Source organism: Manis javanica, chromosome 7 (assembly GCF_040802235.1).
Source record: "Manis javanica isolate MJ-LG chromosome 7, MJ_LKY, whole genome shotgun sequence".
Taxonomy (NCBI): Eukaryota; Metazoa; Chordata; class Mammalia; order Pholidota; family Manidae; genus Manis; species Manis javanica.
Genome location: NC_133162.1, coordinates 1,367,593 through 1,385,751, shown reverse-complemented (window position 1 = coordinate 1,385,751; position 18,159 = coordinate 1,367,593). Strand labels below are relative to the sequence as shown.

Below are 18,159 nucleotides of genomic sequence, written 5' to 3'. Positions count from 1 at the left end.
CCTACTGAAAGAAAAAATATGTATTTTAAATGAATCATTTCATATTAATAAAACGGCCACTGTAATACCAGTCTTATGGTAGAAACCTCTAGAAAACCTGAGTCTTGGCCTTCCCCTCACTGACGGGGAGCACTCTCCTGACAGCAAGTCTCAAGAGTCCAGCCGACGCCACCGATGAAAAGCGCCGCCCAGTCGCCTGCGCCATGGTTTGGATGGCCGGAGGGGCCCCTTCAAGGGCCGCTGCTCGTCCTGAGGACACTCGACTGCTCGGACGTGCTGAGTGTGGTCCCCGCAGTCGTGACACTCCAGCCAGAAGCAGCAGAGGAGCCCCTTCATCTCTGATGAAAGACAGACACCTCCGCGGTAAACCAAGGGGATTTGCTTGGACAGGGTGATTCCACCTGACCTCACAGGTTGTCTTTTTTAGCGGGTAAATAACGTCAGTTCAGTGCCATTCAACCAGCTGCCTCCAAACAGAAGGGCTGTAAGCCACTACTACATGATAATTGTTTCAATATAAACAAATGTTCTAAAAAATTAAAATGTGACATTTATTTTAACATAAGAATTCAGCGTGGAAGAGTGAAACACATGACACATGGTGCACCAAGTGGCAGCCCTGAAAAGCTGTGCCGCAGGGAAGACTCCTGGTGTAGTCATTTTGAACCATACGTAAATGCAGTCATCTCTGAAGGATTTGGCAAAGATTTATTTTTTTCTGTCTCCAGTCTTTCAAAATAGCTACCGATTTGTTTAATGAAGCTGCTTCTAAGAGCACACAAAACGTGAGCACACTGCATAGATGAAACCCAGCGATCTAGAGTGACGGGTGGTGCAGGAGTGAGCCCGGTGGGCGCCCTGGGTGGGCTGCCTGGCCACGGTGGCTCCCCACTGCCGGAGAGCACAGGAGGTCACCGCCCTGCAACTCGGGGCTCAGTGGCACAGCAGAGTCCATATTGTGCCATGGGTTCCATGTATCACGTAACAAAGAACTGGCAGAGTTCAACACAGTCTCTAAGTAGACGACCTGCATCCACGTCACCGTCCACCCTACAGTGGTGTGAATGTAAGGCCACAGTATGTACTGGGGACAACCTCCTATGGATCATTTTACTGTCAGCATCATTCTTCTGAAATAGGAAGTGTTTCTGAATTAAGGTTACAGACAGTTTTTCTTAAAATACTACATACATTATGACTAGTATGTTAAAATTATTGATACTTAAGATATTTTAATATCCAAAGGAAATTTACTACCAAATTATTACAGTAGATATTAATCAGTATGGCATGCTTATTCATTGATTCCATACGTATGAGTATAGATCAGCATGATTTTAGTGTCTTCTCTTTCATTTTACTAAGTCAGGAACACAGCATTTACAGAACACACACAAACTGTGCACCGCCCCAGGACTGTGACAGCTCCCCGGCCAGCTGCGCTGCAAGCTCCGCTAAGCCCCGCAGGGGAAAAAAGCCGGATTCCAGTTCTTCCTCAGAAGGTACTGGTGGAGGTGGTCAGGCGCCTTCCAATATAGATCCTTAACAGAAAAAGCGATTGACAGTTAATGTGGGCTCCTGGGGCACCAGCTGAGCCAGGGCAGCTGGCTGGGGTCACACCTTACACGGGAGACTGGCCATTGTACACCTGTTTAAAAAACTTTGTGATGAATATCAGTGGACTTGCATTAAGTCAGTTTTACTCTTCATCAACATGTTTCGCAGGAATGTCATTGGGAATGAGTCCCACAGTGCTGTGACAGTGCAGTGTCCTCATTGCCACAACACACGGGGACCAGCCGGCCAGAAATGCCGAGGAGAATGGCTGGGGGAGCTGCCCCAGGGCAGGTGACATCATAGTAAGTGCACCACCAGCCTCACGAAGGCCACTGCTGGGCCATGAAGCCCCTGCTCACAGCCGTCTAAGCTCGGGGGTGGCGAGAGGGGCACCCAGAACCCAGAGGCCCAAGCTGATGCCTGAAGAGGGGCAGGAGGAAGGTGTGACCCCAGGAAAGGGCCCCAGGAGCAGCAGGCCTACGGGGAGGGGCAGAAACGAGCCTGCAAGCCTGCTGTGGGAGCTTCCATCCTGACAGCAATGGGGCCCTGGAGGCCTTTTCCAAGTCTGTTAGGAAGGGTGCAGGGCAGGGACACCGGTCAAGGGCTGATGGCAGAGCCTATCCAGGGATGGAGGCTGAAGATGCAGGTCACTGGGTCCTGCCCCCAGGATCTGACTTGCTGGTTCTGGAGAAAGCTCCAGAAACCACCATCTACAAATGCCCTGGGTGAGCCCTAACCCTGAAAAGTACTGGCCAGGAGCCAGAGCAGGGGGACACTGCCAGGTACCTCGGAGCTCTGGCCCACCCAGGGAGCACCTTCCATGGGAGGAAGAATTACAGTCCATGGCTGGCGTCAGGGAGGGCAGCCCCGTGCTCCCCTCCACAGGGCTGGACGTGGGCATTATTAACCTTGCAAGACCCACGAGCTTCTACCTTCCATGTTCCATGTTTGATCTGGGCAAAGGGGAGGCTGGACACCAGGGCATTTCCACCCTGATTCCCTCAGTGCCCCTGAGGGGAGTCCTCCCGGCCGGAAGCCCACCCTGACAGCCGCTGTGACCAAGACTATAGAGGCCACGGGTGGGGGTGGAGGGCACCCTGGGGACTGCAGGCCTTGTCACTGTGTCACTGCTGAGCAAGCAAGCGCCTTATCCCCCAGGAAGGGCGGCCCAGAGGCAGGAAGCCACCCGCCCCACCCATGGTAAGAGCCTCCTGACCAGGGTGGGGAGCACCTGGGCAGGCTCATGCTGCAAGAAACACCTCACAGGATGCGACCCAGGCTGAGGCTTACGGGGTCGGGTCCCCACTCACCCCAGTCCGACGGCCAGGAGGTGGGAGAGCAGCAGGGACGGGAGGAACACCTTCAGGAACTCGGCCGAGAAGATGCCGCCCCTCTTCATGACGCTCGTGTTCCTCATGCTCAGGGCGGTGGCGCGCCTCGGGTGTCTGAAGAGGAACTCCCTGGGGGAGAGACGCAGTGAGCGTGGCCGCACTGCCTGCGGCGGGGTGGGGGCCCTGCGCCGCGGCACTCACTTGGGGGGCACATTTTCCGGCCGGCTCGACCAGTCCCAGATCCAGTCCGAGTTCTTCTTCAGGATCCTCTCCACCTCCTTCCTCCTCTCCAAGTAGTCTTCCTCGGACTGCGGGGCCAAGGCGAGGCAGGTGAGCCAGCACAGGGAGCGGCCCGGTGCACCGCCTCGCACAGGCCTCCTCCCCGGGGGGCAGGGGCGCCGCTTCCAAAGGCCCGCGCGCGCCCACCCGTCGTGAGGAAGCGCGGACGGGGAGGCCCCGAGGGCCGGCTGTGGCTCCACCCGGCAGCCGAGTGGCCTGGCAGGCAGGCCCGGGAGAAAGGCGCTCACGCGTGCGGGCCGGAGAGGCCAGACGCCGCGCCCCTTGCCATTTCCACTGCATTTCTCAGATGACGTGAGACATTCATCAAGGGGCCTTTAGAAGTAGGATTATAGTTGTTTTTCTCTACTTTGCACTCAGAAAAGATTCTGTACTTGAGCATTTAATTCCTTTTTTAAAATTTGGGGGAAATACTTAAATTTTGGAAATGCTTTACAACAGTACACCAAAACCAACCATATGCCTGGGCACACCCAAGCTGGCCGTGGACCCCAAAGGCCAGGAGTGCGGCTGCCCGGGGCTGGGGTGGCGCCCGCTCGGGGCTCCCGTGGGGTCCGGAAGCCTCGGTGTGCTGACGGGGCCCCTTGTTTGCACGGTGAGCGTGGCAGGACACCTAGTGCCCCTGCAGGGAACTGACCATAAGACTGCTTCCCGAGACAGGCTGAAGTGGGTGGGGAAGCACCGCCTGCTCCTGTCACCCCAACCCTAATGTGCACCCAGGGACACACTTCCTCTGCATGGGGCCAGCAGACCGGATGAAGTGAGAGTGGCCACTGCTGCCTTGAGCTCCTCCATGGCGGCGGGGTGGCAGCACCCAGGCACCCGTCCTCGCAGGCCAGGCTCTGGCTTGTGGCCCCACCAAGGGGCCCAGTGCTGGCACAGAAGACCCATTAAAAACTGGCTGAGCAGATGTTGGAGAAAAGCCAGCCAGGTTAGCTCCTGACATTAAGCCCCCGACATGCCAGTTGGCATGCCCGGGGCTGGTTTCTGGAAGGAGCTACAGTGTCTCGTGAGGAAACAGTCAGTGCCGCCACAAGGCAGAGGGCCCCACAGAGCCAGTAGGAAACGCCAGGCTGTCCCCGACAGCCTGGGCATGAGGGCCCACCTCACCGGCCGACAGAGACCACCATGGTCTGCTCCTAGCCACCCCTTCTACCCTGCCATGTCCGCAGATGGCCTATGGAGTGGGGGTGGCCCATAGCGTTGGAGCCCTAACCTGAGTCCATTCCTGCTCCGTGCCATGAAGCCATATGGCGTAGAAGCCTTTACCCCGCAGTCTAAAAGGAGGCGAGAGTCACCCGAACCCCAAACTCAGTTACATGGAAAGCCTGAACTGCACCCACAGATCACGGACACCCGCTCCGGCTCACCTGGACACTGTTCTTCTCCCCGACGCTGTGGGAATCTGCCTCTGAAGCTCTGTTATTATCCTGTGGAGTCTGTGAGCGAGGCGGGCTGGGAAGTGGTGAAGGAAGGAGACACGTGGCACGTGACCCACCTGCCCTTGGCCCTCCTTCCACCCGGCACCAGACTGGGCGCACCATCCCATCTTCACAGCTGGGCTCAACAGGAACCAGCCTGGCAGTCTTGGGTGGGGCACAGGTGCCAGGCCCTGTATTCTGGGACACAGCCCCCAGGAGCACCTCTGGGCACCCACTCGGCCATGACTCGCTGGCAGTATGAGGTGCAGCGGCTTGACAGGCCAGCCAGGGTGGCAGAGCAGAAATGAAGGGCCCCTGCCCACACCAAGCCCAGTCATTACCCCCACCAGGGCAAGGGGCCCGCCGTCCCGTAAGCTGAGAAGCCACTCCTGCACCTGGCCCGGCTGTGGCTCTCGGGCATTCATGATGGTGCCCGCACACCTCGTCAGCACACGGGCTGTCAGGCCTTCGTGCCCACCTGTCACAGTGAGAGCTCTTGGAGCTGCTCCGTCCAGATTCATGCTGAGCGTCCAGCAGTATTTTCTCCAGGTCACCATTATAGAGAGAGACCGAGGCGGGGACGCCGCTCCCGTTCAAGCCGTGGCTGAAGTGCAGCTCGACCCAAGAGCCTGGCGGGGGAGAGAGCAGAGCTGGATGTTCCTGCCGCCCTGGAGCCCGGTCCCCATACGGAAGGCCCGCCTTCCTGGGGCATGACGGCCATGCCCCAGGCCTGCACCCCGACCCCGGCACTGTCTCGGGGCCTGTGTGACGGTGCCTGATGCGGGCGCCCAGGGCCGAGCCTCTCCCGGCCTTCCTGAGGCTGGGCTGCTGCCCACTGACCTGATGGGCCAGCAGAGCCTAACTGACCAGGGTGACATTTTGAACTCTTAGGGGATAAAGAGGGTCAACAAAAGCTTAGAGGACTGACAAATCAAATGGAGGTTTACACTCTCTCTTACCAACCTGTTTCCACATACCGGCATCATTCTGACCTGGAGGCCCCATAAAGCTCACCTGTAAAAGCTGCTCTGTATTTACTTAAATCAGAAACAGACAAATGTGCTGTGAAAGGAACAAAGGTACTTTCTGACTAAATCAGATGATGAACCGGAGCAGGTCACCCCCAAGTACTCGTTTAGCCAAGTCTTTACAGGAAGTGAGTTCAGCACTTTCTTCCTGGAACTACAAACTGACATTTGTTACACATCCCAAAGTGTGATGTGTAATGGGCTTTGTGGGTTCACCCTTGTAGCTGAGCCCTGCACTCGGCTGCCCCCACGCGGCTGCACCATCATTCGCCCCTTCTCTTAGGTGTGTGGCTTACTTCCAGGTCGGGGCAGCTACGATGGCTTCTGTGAACCTTCTCATGTTCCCTGGCGGCTGTGTGCTCGCATTCTGTCGGGCGGACATGTGGGCATGGGCTCATGGGTTTAAAGGTAACATGCATGTTCAGTGCTCCCAGAAAGGGCCTCCGCTCCCCAATGCGGCCACACTGGCATACTGTACGCAAGTGGTCTTGTCTCTACACACCTGTCACCAGTCTTTAAATTTAGCCATTCCATGCTGGTATCTTGTGTGGTTTATTCTGCATTTCTGTTTTCTAGTGAGGTGTAACAATTTTTCCTATGATCACTGCCCATTTGGACAGCATCTTTTTTTTAATTGGCCATTTAAAAATCCCCCCTTCTGTTAAGCTGTCTACTCCCCTCCTGCCTGTAGTTCAGATTCCAGGACACAAGCCTTCCCTCACTGCATGTGTTCCATGTAACTTTCACTGTGACCTGCCATTTCACTCTTAACATCTCCCAAGGAACCTAAACTCTTGATTTTATTCCAGATTTCCAACCTCTTTCTGTGAGGTCATGAAGCCTATTAGGTATGGGGCTTGCATTCTACCATATTCCTTTCCACAACCCAAGCTGTATGGATGCTCATGTCGACTTGGGTTTGACCCATGAGAGTGACAGACGGGTCACGTTCATCCACATGGATATGCAACCACCTGTCAGAAACGAGCTTGCTCAGCACACATCTGTTTCTGAGCACTCTGGTGGCACATGGAGGATGGGCACAGGAAGGAGGGTGAGGGCAGAGGGCAGAAGAGAAAATGCACATTCCAGAAAAGCCCCATGAAGGGGGCTTGCAGTCATTCTGATTTATTGCAATGTCATCAGCCCCCTGCTGTTCTCTGCTTATGGCAACACAACACTACAACCCCACGTGGTAGGGGACAGGCGCCCACTCCTCAGTCCATGCTGCCTGGAGTCCCGGCAGGCTGCCTGCCCTCCCACACACTCAGCAGGCATCTCTTCTGGCAGTCCTGGACCCCGTCAACAGCTGCCTGCGGCCACGTATGCCTTGTTAATCAGAGAATGCACACCCGAGGCCCAGGAGTTAACACAAACTTGCAGTCACAAGCCCCTGGCTAGCTGCTAACAAAACAATCCCAAGGTTTCAAAGCACAGCTGTTCTCTGTAACCTCTCAAGTGGCTTCGTGCTGCCCAGGCCCTCATGAGCACCTCCCTGAGGCACAGGAACGCCAGTCTGTAACAGAGTCCAGGGCTCCCGGCACATGCCCAGGCCACTCCTCCGCTGCACCACCTTCGGAGCCCACCACCATTCCCGGGCCCTCGGTGTGAGTCTTCACCCGGGCTGCCAGCCGTGCTTCCAGGGGCGCTGATCCTCCTGGGCCTGACGCACCATCACAGAAGCTCTGAGAGCCCTGCCCTGGCCCTCCCTCCTTCACGGGGACTCTCGGTGCCGCTGAGCCACCAGCAAGCCAGCTCTGGCCCCGTGGCATGAGATGGGCCCAGTTCCCTTCTTCCAGGCTCCACCTATCATTCAGACTCTGGGCCTGCCTCAGTTCACTTGACCAGGCTACCCTGCTACGCCGGTCACTGTGGCATCTGGTATGAATGGAGCCTTAGGGCAGTGGGGTCTTTTTTCTGATACCTCTTTCGACATGACACGCTGAGGTAGTTTCCACACCAGTAACCCATTCAGTCAGCACTGTGGCCGTTCAACGGTTCAGACTTGATACTACCTGGAGTTGGTGTCGGGTCCCCCAAGACTTTCCCTACACAGATGTCAACTGCAAGTGGGATACCCAGCCTCCTGCCTGGCAGACTACAAGTTCAGGGGTGCCTGTAACACCCCCAGGTCAGTACTCACTACAGCAGCTCACACAACTCAACACTTCACACACATTTACTGATTCATTACAGAGGGTACCTCCTACCAGTCAGCAGCAGCCAACTGGAGCCACACAGGCAGCCTGGGGAACAGGCGGAGCGTCCCTGCTTCTCCCCGGGTCACCCTCCTTCTCTGCAGCCCCTCGCTGGGCATAGACTGGGTCCCCCACCCTCAGGTCAACCCCACCTCAGGCTTCTAGGCCTCACCCTGGTCACTCGCTGGCCTGGGCTCAGGTGTGTTCCAAAGGAGCTCCTTACAAACAACTAGGCGCTATCACTTAATTCCAAGGGCTTTAGAGCTGTGTCAGAATCAGGAACAGAAACCAAACACATTTCTTCAAACTGACATATAACTGACATGTCACATTAGTTTCAGGTGTGTATGTTTTTATTATAGCACAAGGGCCAACTCAAGACTCCAAGGAGACAAGCATTTGCTTTTTAAAATGGTCTCATAAAAAGCCCTAAGCATCTTTGAGAAAGAAAAAAACGCCATTCTGGGGGGTCCAGAGCAAAAGCTTTGAGTCCACACAAAATCTTCTAAGGAATGATTTACTTAAGTACAAGAGTTTTATTACTGACCTGCAGCAACGGGGTAGGGAAAGCACACTTCCTGGAAAAGGAAGGAAAAGGTGCCATGGATCTTATCTTGCAATGATTAAGATCGCCTATCCTTTTAAGCAAGAGAGATGGAGATTAAGGTTGCTTCACAGTCTTAGAAAACTTCTCGGAGTCACAGATAACCGGTGCCTTGGTATCCAGGCCGGCGATGCCGCCGAGGCGCCCGCACACCGACTCCAAGCTCCTCTCCTTGCGCTTTCCCCACTGACTTACAACTCAAGCTAACAGCAAGTCCCCTAGATCTCTAACAAGGTGGGTGACGTGGAGTGCCCACTGCAGCTCCCGCCCCCACCGGGAGGGACCCCAGGGCATCCCCGTCCCTCTGCCCGTGTTCCCAGAGCAAAGGCTGCTGTCCCGAGGGGGCTCTTCCCTGTTCGCAGCAGGCTGGCCCACCACACATGCTGGGGTGAAACCCGGCATGCATTTTGAGAAAGCTACATAAGACAATGTTAAGCAGCCAGGGCTGAAAACTACTGGCCAGCGGAATGACAGGCATCAAACAGCCACTCCAACAATGGACAAAAGTCCCAACGGAGGGCTGGTAGAGGGGGCATAGCACCCCAGAGGTCAGGCCTAAGGCAGAGCAGCTGCTCAGCCTGGAGGGAACGGCCACCCTACTCGGGCTTCCTCCATGGGAGAGGTGGGCTTTCAGAAATTATTTTTAAAAGCTTCTCAAGTTAGATTGGGCAGAAAGAAAAGAGACTTGAGTGACACGTGACTTTGAACATGAAGTCACCAGGGTAGGTAATTCAGGTTCCTAAAAAAAGGCCAGTCAACCTTACCCTTCCTGTGCCACGCTGGGCACAGTGTCCTGCCTGTCTCAGGCTTCGTGCTCTAGGCGCCAGATACCCCCCAGGCCCTTCGCAGAGAGCCCCTTCCAGAGCCACTGACAGCGGCCTTCCTGACTTTCCACTTCTCACTGGGCCTCTGGGCCTCGTGGCGACCACGTGTGGTGGGAGGGCTGGGCTGGGACCCAGATGTCGACCCCTTCCCTCTCAGGCTGCAGCAGCCCCCAGCTTTGCTCCCTGAGACAAACTGTCTCCCTTCCTACACCTTAGCCCCTGGCGAGCTGCCTGTGCCAACAAGCCACCTGGCCTGCATCCTGCCGGGCAGCAGTGAGGGGGGCAGAGCATCGTGAGACTGGTGCTCTCAGGAGCGGCTCTGCTCGGGACGGGCCCTCCTGGGGACTGGGCCTGTGCCCAGGACACCGCGACAGCGTCCTCACAAAATCCCACCTCCTTCCCGCATTTTAGCAGTTGTGAATCTGAAGGTAAAAAAAAGCACGTACAGTATCTTACTGGGCAACAGCTCTGACCAGAGTGGGCCAGAGGACAGAAAGGCGACCACCTTGCTGTTCACTCTGGGGGAAGCCAGCTGACCCCAGGAGATGAAGCACAGGGGGACGTGTCTGTCGATGGCTGTGGGTTTGGCTCGCCAAGGCGTTCCCAGTCCTTGGTTCTGAGGTAAACAAGACGTAATCAAATCAGACAGCACACAGGGCATGTGCTGCCCAGCCAGGAGCCCATGCCCGGCTCCGCATTCCTCAGGGCAGCTGTGCGGCCTCACGTGACTCCAGTGACCCCTCCCACTCTCCCGCTGGGCAGTGAGCAAGTGCCCCGCGGCACGTACACTCAGGAGAAGCGCCCAAAGGGCCCTTAATGTGAGTTTCCACTCAGTGTGTGACATCTTTTTATAGAATAAGCAAAATAGAAAGACAAGTCTTTAAATTCACGAGCTGGTCGGTGACTCGGCAGTTTGGTGCCAGTCAGGAGCGGCCGCCTGAGCCTCTGCAGGACTCAGAGCCTGAACCGGCGGGCGCGGCGCTGGAGGTCGGGCAGCCCCGACAGTCAGGAGAGGGAGATTGACGGCGGCGCGCGGGGCGCCCTTGGGGTCTTTGAGAAGATTTACTTACTCTTTCAAAGGGTCCATGTTGAAGTTTAAGGGGAAATTAAAGGATTTTAAAAATCCGGTTGTAGTTATTAAATGTTATATGATACACTGGACTACATCTTGCCTGGTAAAATCTTGATTTAAGGAATAAGAAAAATAATTAGCAGCTCACTAGATTTACCTGAATACTAAGAATTTTTTGGATCCTAAACTCAAACACCCACCCTCAGATGTTCAGACGGTCCTGTCCCAAGCTTACGTACAGGCGCATTTTGCTGAACTCTGGCTTCGGAAAATACAAGGCTCAAGGGCCACCTGGGCCCCCTTCCAACTCCCAGGGCCAGAGCGGCCAGGCCCGGGCGGTGGCTCTCCTGGGGCAAGTGCCAGGGGGGCAGGTCCCGAGGCGTCACCGGCGGGCTGTGCGGCGGGGCCGCCGGGCCGTCTGCAGGGGCCGCCGGATGGACAGGGTCCCGCCACCTTTTTAACCCGCACATCCATTCTGAACTGTTTGGAACCGACCCTTAGGGTCAAGTGGCACATGGACTGAAAAGACAAATCACATGCCGACACCACTTTTCAGGCTGTCCAAGTCCCACTCTTTAAAGAGCAGCCGCGGACTTGTGCCCTGCACCGCCCGTGCCACCTTCGCCTTCGCTGCCCCCCTGAGGAGGTCCTAGGAGCCGCCACCCACGCGACTGCATCGACGACCTCAGACTGAAGCCCACACAGCTCAGCCCACGACACGCTAGGCCCCTGCTCGCTAAAGCCAACACCGGTCGGGGCTACGAACCACCGAAAACAACGTGGCCCGAAGAAGGGACTGGGACCCGGGCACGTGTGCCTTCCTGGGGGGAACGTCCAGGCTCGTCGGGGTCCTGGCCAAGCCCGCGGCTGCTCCCACAGACCCCGGGCGGACAGCCGTCCCGGGGGGCCCCGGCCTCACCCGCCCAGGCCCTGCCCGTCCTGGCTTCCCCCGGCACCCTCCCCCTGCCCGGCCGCCCGGAGGCCCCGGCACCCGCCCCGCCGGCCCACGTCCCCCGCTCTCCGCGCGGCCTCACCCTGCAGGTTCTCCTCCTGCAGCCCGGGGGTCCCGCTCCGCGACATGGCGCCGGAGGGAAGGCGCTGCGGCCGACGGGCCGGAGCGCGGGTCGGGGTCGGGGAGGACGCGGGCGCGCCGAGGGGACGCACGGCCTCCTGAGCACCTGCGCGGGCCCAGCACCCGCGGCGGCGACAGCCCAGGGCCCCGACTGACTGACGCGCCCCGGCGCACGCCGGGCAGATAAGCGGCGGCGTCGCCCATTGGCCGCGGGGCCTGCGCGTGCGCGGGACACGGGGTGCGTGCGGCGCGTGCGGCGCGTGCGCGGGGCGGGAGGAGCCCTCCTCTCTGAGGAGCGGGGCGCGCGTGCGCGGGGCGGGTAGCTCCGGAGAGGGGCGCGCGAGCGCGGGGTGAGGCGCGCGGAGGGGGCGCGCGAGCGCGGGGTGAGGCGCGCGGAGGGGGCGCGCGAGCGCGGGCCCTGCGGGCGGCTGAGGTTGAAGCGCCGGGCGGGATCGCGCGTGCATGGGGCGGGCGCTGTCCGAGAGCCCAGGACTCCCGCTGCCCAGCGCCGGCCAGGCCCCCAGGGCGGGGTGGCCGAGCCCTCACCCTCAGTGACCAGACGAATTCAGGCCCCCTACCTGCGGTGACTAGCGTGGGGGTTCCGGGGTGGGGGTCCTGCTGCAAGTCGGACCTGCAGGACGGCAGACCACTGACTCCAGCTCCTGGCCCAGGAAGCCACACGACGTCCCTGTGACCCTCAGCCCCGAATGGCCAGGACTTGGCCAATGACTGACAGCTCCCCAATTTCCGTCCCTGCTTCCAGCTGCGGAGCAGGCAGAGAACGCCAAGCACTCCCGACCCATTGCCCACTGCAGCCCCCAGTGCCGCTAAGCCCCTTTCCCTGCTGGCCCTTGGCTCCCTGCCAAACCCAGGTGATAGTGGACGGCCTGTGGCTCCTGCGGGGTGCAGAGCTGCCGCCCTGCTTCAGTTCGGGGTGACCCTCGGTTCTCGTTCATTGAGCATTTAGGGACTCCTGGCCCTGCCCGGCAGGGAACAAGCAGAAACGGCTTCCCGCAGACGCTGCAGAGACCCCGGGGCGGGGCCCCAGCACGCCTCTCTCCAGCGCCTGTCCCAGGCCTTGGCCCCTGGGTGGGAGGGGGGCCTTTCCGGAGCAAGCTGCCAGGGTCCCGTCTTCCGTCTCCTTGTGTACGAAGGCATCAGGCAAGGAAGAGAAAAGGGCTACGTTTATTTACGGAAGATCTGAGATGCTAAAGAAAAGGACGTCATACGTGTCCTGGTGCCAAAGAGAATCTCCCATTTTATATCCTGGAGTGACAGGTCACCTTATCAATAACTGACTGTCCTTCTGGGGAGGCTGAAGCGGCAGTTGGGTCCGGCATTAAGCCTTGTCTGGTGACTTGGCCTCGCCAAAGCAACCGCTTGTTGGGCCTGTGGGTTTCTTTTGAACAACCCACGAACAATGCATTTCTCCATTATTTGGGTGTCCTCCAGTTTCTCACAGCTACGTTCAGTAGTTTTCAGTGTACAGGGCTTGCACATCTTTTGCCAGATGTACCCCTAAATTTCATATTTGTAATGTTGTAATTACTATTTTAAATGTCATCTATTTCTTGCTAGTATATAGAAATACAACTGAATTGTGTGTATTGTCACATCCTGCCGCCTGCTAAGACTACCAAAACTTATAAATTGTATAAGCCTTCTAAAGGCTCTATAGGCAGTTACCTGGAAATGTTTAAATGAAACTGTTTCTTCCTGAAGCATGGATTTCCCTCCCCATGTGGAGCCCTCTGGAACTCCCAGCAAGGTCCACCCCTTGGAGGACCCCATGCAAGGGAGAGGCTGAGGCCTCACTGGTCGGGGGCAGCCTGCCCAGGGGCATCCCCAGGAGCCACAAGTGGGATCTGGGAAAGAGCATTTGGGGACTGAAGGTCTGCTCCTCCTGGCCTGACACCTCCCTTCCCTGCCTGAGAAAATAGTGCTGGTTTTCAGGCTTTGATCATCAAGCTTTTGTGCTCCCGTACCCCCTGGCTGTCTTAAAAAACTCGTCCACACTTCAGTATACATCTAAGTTTGGCACTGGAAATGTGAAAATTGCAAAAGACATTATTTCTGATATCCTGTAATTATTGTCATTTTAATCAAAGTTTTCCTAACACTTTTAAATGTATATAAGGCTGCTAAGTACCAAATCAATTTGATATCATCATCATTCAATTAAACATTAATCATTCATTGTCCTTCCTTAACAGGGAAGTTTGCATGCTTCATTTTTCTTCTTGAACCTGTATTTCACTTTCTCCTTATATATTTATCATAATATCTTATTTTGGAAAGTCTCTCGACCACCCTATCACATCTGTCTCATAGCTATGGATGTATATTTACATGTAATAAAAATATTTCTTGGGACACTAAGGCTCTTTCAGCATTTCTTTTTGATTGGGGTATCATTCTGATCAGCATTTCACAATTCAGCAAAACAACAAACATCCCCACTCCGTTATGTGTTATTAAGAAGGAGACAAGGTACAGCATCTATTTATAGACACTGAGGAGCGGTGTGCACATCAGCAGCTGAGAAGGAGGGCGCTGAGTGCTCCCGGGTCTGCTGATGCTCTGACAGTTCTCTGAGCCACACGAGCTGCCTGAAATCACACACTTTTCCACCCAAACCCTGTGCCGGCAGCCAGCTGACAGCCAGGGCTTTCCTCAGGTCTGTTCAAGCTGAAGAGTCCTAACCGCTCTGACTTGCTGAAGGACGCACCTGTTCCTACAGTCGCTCACGTTCTCAACAAAACCATCTCCTTTCCCCAGCTATGCTTCACAGGTTCTGGGGAGTCATCTCACAGGGCGATGCCCACGGGGTGGTGGTCTGCTGAGTGGGCAGAGATGATCCAGGAAAGGAGAAGGGAAGCCCTGCCTGGTGCGGGCAGATCTGGTTTAGGAAAGACATTGATTTCCCTAAAACTGTCCTAGCCTCTCCCTGCCTTGAAAAGCCTAGGGGCACCCAGTTGCACCCCCCATTCGACACCACCGTGTGGGGAAACTGGAGGTGGAGAGGCAGGTGGAGGAGGAGAGCATGGGAGGCCACTGGCCTCCTGAGGGTGCCAGTGAGGCTGGGGAGGGGTGATGGGAGGTGCCGACCCACTGTGCTCCCCAGGACAGCCGACACCGAGATGCCGTGTAAAGTTAAACAAGAAAGAGACCCTTAGGTATACATCTGTAAAGTAAATAAATAGAAAAATGTTCAGTTGGAATATCGAGCTAAGGCTGGATAGGGGATGAGCTTCCCCTTCATGTTTTGCATGAGGGAGTCAGTACATCAAGCGGTTCACTTCTGTCTTTATAGAGTTGTGGGGGTCACTCCCTGAAGAACCAAACATAGAAAATGGCGAAGTAGGCAGGAGATAAGAGAGCTTCACTTTCCATTTCATGACCCGTGCTTGCATTTTTAAATCTGTGCATAAATCACTTTGATTTTAAAAATTACATTAAGTCCTAATGATGCGGGAATTTCAAGGACGGGGGAGACGACTGCCAGGGCCTACACAGCAGAGCTGGAGCCAGCTGAGCAACAAGCCGCGATCACAGCCCAGAGAACAAGATGAATTTCCACAAGTTCATACCAACACTGATACATGACCGAACAGTAAATAAATGAGGTTAAAGAGACAAACTTGCCATACAGAAAAATCCCAGATAAGTGGCTACTGCACCCCCAGGAGGGGAGCCCGTCTGTGCTTCAGGTGGGCTGCGCCGGGTGGGCTGCGCCTGGTGACCTCGCTCCCAGAACAACCTGACAGCACAGACCCAGACACACGCCCGCCCAGGGGTCAAGGTCAGGACACCAGGGACAAGGTGAGCAGGCCGCGGACACTGCCATGACGCGAGGAGACAGCTTCTCATCTCCGCTCTCCTCCTAAACCCGTAACCCCCGTCTATGCAGAGAAAAGGGTCATCAGATCCCAGTGGGGACGTTCTCTTGAATGCCTGCTCTGAGCCCTGCAAACTCTCAGGTCACCAAAAGCCAGGGGGTCCAGAAACTGTCACAGCCCAGGGGGGCCTGAGGGACACGAGACCAAAAGCCTGGGGATGCTGGGGCCCAGGACAACAGGGGCACGGTGGGGAAGTCTGAATAAAAGAGGGACTCTACTCCCCACGTCATTAATACTAGCTCACTAATTGTAGCAAACGTACCCACTAACGTAAGGCGGCTGTGATGGGAAGCGGCCCACCCGGCTGCTGTGAGCTCCCTGCACCACTTCACCATTTGTCTGCAGCTCTAAAACGGTTCTAAAAATAAAACTTATGAAAATCACATACTAGATGCTACTCCTATGAAAATGTGTAGCATTATGTACATTATTAGAGGTGTAAAATAAATGAACTAGGTACTTAAATGGAAAACGTAGATAAACTCTTAAATGAAAGAAATACATTTATAACATTTTTATAAAAGTCATAAAAAATAAAGGAAAATGGATGAGCTAGAAAATAATCTCCAATAAATTCAAATTTCCTTTTTAGTGATAAATGACCTTTTGAACAATAAATGGGGACATTATTACACGTTCTGAGGGCATTTCAAAGCATGGCAGCAGCTTCACATACCCATTCATATGAGCAGAAACTGGCTCCTGGGGGAAAAGGAAAAATGCAGGTCATTTGACCCCTCGTGATGGGCAAGACTAGACGGGGCAGTCACCCTGGGACTCGGCCTGGCAGCAGCCCGATGCACAAACAGGGCCTCAGAAGACAGACACTTGGCAGGCTCCCAAGGGCGCCAGCTGGAAGCCAGCCACCCTGCTGACCTGTCCTGCCTCCCTCCATCTTCCAGGGCAGCATGAGCACCCCACAGTCCGCAGTAGAGTCTGTGCCCCGTCAGGGCTATTTTAGGAGTCAGTGACGGAACACTGGGGGTTGTAAACAGCGGGCTTCGCGGTGTGTCTGCAGCCTGCGCTGGTCCCACGTCCCTGGTGCTGAAAGGACAGGATCTTTCCAAAGGAAATGGTGTTCTTGGATAAGAGCCTGGCCTGAAAGTGTTCAAAACAGGAAGGGGCTGCCAGGGAGAGGGTGGCCTGCCCGCGCTGGGCTGCAGGCCCAGAGGCTGCATGTCCCTGGACAGTGAGCCATAGCCAGGCAGGGAGGCTGCAGAAAGCACCGCGTGTAAAAACACACAGAGGGCAGAGGACCCAACTCAGCAAGCACCGCCCAGAGGCCCCATCAGGAGGCAGCCCTGGGGGAGGCCAGGGCAGCCCACACATGGCCGAGCAGGACAGCTGCCCCCTGCTGAGGCACGTCGGGGCCTTTGGGGAGAGGGTGAGGGGGGACTCCATGTGGCTCCCAGCCCCTGGCTTCCCTTGGCCGAGCTCAGGCCACAGATGAACAAGCAACAACCAGCCCTGAATGGAGGCAGAGGGCTGCAGTGGGTTTGCCCTTGGCAGTGGTGGGCAGGGAGGACTTCCCCTGAGAGGCGTCCTCATTTCAGAAGGAGACTGCTATTCAGAGGTCCAGTGATGAGCTGGGATTCGAACACAGGCCTCTGGGCTCCAAGGCCGGCCTCTCTGCATGTCATACCGCTGAAGACAGGACCAGCAGTGAGCTTGGGGGCCAGGCACAGTAGTATCACCCAGGTGACATGAGAGGCTTAGCCCCTGTGGAAGCCAGATCGCACCCAGGGTGGCAGAGCTCTGGCCCAAAGCCCTGCACCTCGCCCCAGATCTCAGCCTGCCGAGCCACACCCCGCCATTGCATCGAGGATCATGGGGGCCCTTCTGAGATACTCAGGGGCACAGGCGCTTGGCAGGGACAGCTCCACAGAGGGCACAGCCAGTCGCTTTGTGCAGGGCTGGCTCAGGAGACCACAGAGGCGGCAGTGCTCCGGCCAGGGGTGGGGCTCAGGAAGGCAGTGGCTGAGCAGGAGGTCCAGGGAGGGCAGCAGCTGCGCCGGGGGCTCCCGGTGCTGCAGGTCGTCACGGACCCACATCCAAGTGCAGGCTGGGTGCAGACTTGGAAGGCCCTTGATTCACTGTGACTGCGGGGAGCAGCTGCTGGCGCAGGTGCACCTAGAAGGCACGGGAGGACCGTGGCTGTGTGACCAGAGGCAGGAGGGGAGAGTGGGCGGACAGGGCCAAGCCGGACTGCACACAAGGGCAGGTGCAGTGGGGCCAAGTTCCCCAGATGCTCCACAGCCCGGCCCAGAATTCCCGCAAGGCATGGTCTTCAGCTCAAGGCGGGGCAGATGATGGAGCACAAGGCCCCAAGAAAGATAATAATTAGCAGCCAGGGCTCGGTCTTTGTCCAGGTCCTTTCCCAGAACTGGGGTGGAGGAGCTGGCTGGGGAAGACCCTAATGCAGGCGCCCTGGGTGGAGCAGGGCCCAGGAGCCGAGTGCTGGCAGCTCTACCACCGTGAGCACCAGGCCTGGGCACCTGGCAGGACTCACCCCCACCCCTCCTGCCTCCGGCTTTGCTGCTTTGCCTGCGGACACGCCTGTCTGTCCTCCCTGCTTGCTTGCGGCCCTCAGGCCAGTCCCGCCGCCCCGGACAGTGGGCCCGCTGGGTGCCGGGGTCTGTGCCAGCGCTCTCCCAGCCTCCTCCCGTGTCCACGTCCACCCCCCTGTTTCTTCTTGCTCTGACCATTGGGAACCAACCACCAGATGCACCTTTCTCTGAGGCCTCACCCCCCTCGCCCCAGGCCCCCAGCATCACCCACGCTGTTGGCACCTGTGGGCGCACAGAGCTGGGGCCCAGAGCCTGCCCTGCTTTCACTCCCTCCCAGGGCCTGGACTCC

At 56.8% G+C, this 18,159-nt stretch overlaps 1 protein-coding gene across 2 annotated transcripts; it reads right to left on the bottom strand.

The window, feature by feature from the left end:
• Positions 1-689: 689 nt before the first annotated feature.
• BNIP3 (BCL2 interacting protein 3) lies at positions 690-11,569 on the bottom strand. 2 transcript variants are annotated; one of them, XM_037011304.2, is made up of 6 exons: positions 11,367-11,568; positions 5,085-5,235; positions 4,556-4,640; positions 3,090-3,196; positions 2,868-3,017; positions 690-1,541 (listed from the first exon to the last, which is right to left on the bottom strand). In XM_037011304.2, the coding sequence occupies exons 1-6, from the start codon at positions 11,410-11,412 to the stop codon at positions 1,496-1,498; spliced, it is 585 nt and encodes a 194-aa protein (XP_036867199.2). In that variant the 5' UTR covers positions 11,413-11,568; the 3' UTR covers positions 690-1,495. The 2 variants fall into 2 exon arrangements, with proteins under 2 accessions (XP_036867199.2, XP_036867200.2); XM_037011305.2 differs by lacking the exon at positions 3,090-3,196 and having other exon boundaries at positions 11,367-11,569.
• Positions 11,570-18,159: the final 6,590 nt, after the last annotated feature.

What these genes read in the sequence shown, in the direction of transcription:
- BNIP3 (XM_037011304.2), bottom strand. Translation starts at nt 11,412, where the DNA reads ATGTCGCGGAGCGGGACCCCCGGGCTGCAGGAGGAGAACCTGCAGG. An exon ending in AAGAGCTCTCACTGTGACAG is followed by an intron (nt 4,641 to 5,084) that starts GTGGGCACGAAG and finishes ACCACTTCCCAG; the next exon opens with CCCGCCTCGCTCACAGACTC. An exon ending in CTCCTGGCCGTCGGACTGGG is followed by an intron (nt 1,542 to 2,867) that starts GTGAGTGGGGAC and finishes TTTTCTGTTAAG; the next exon opens with GATCTATATTGGAAGGCGCC.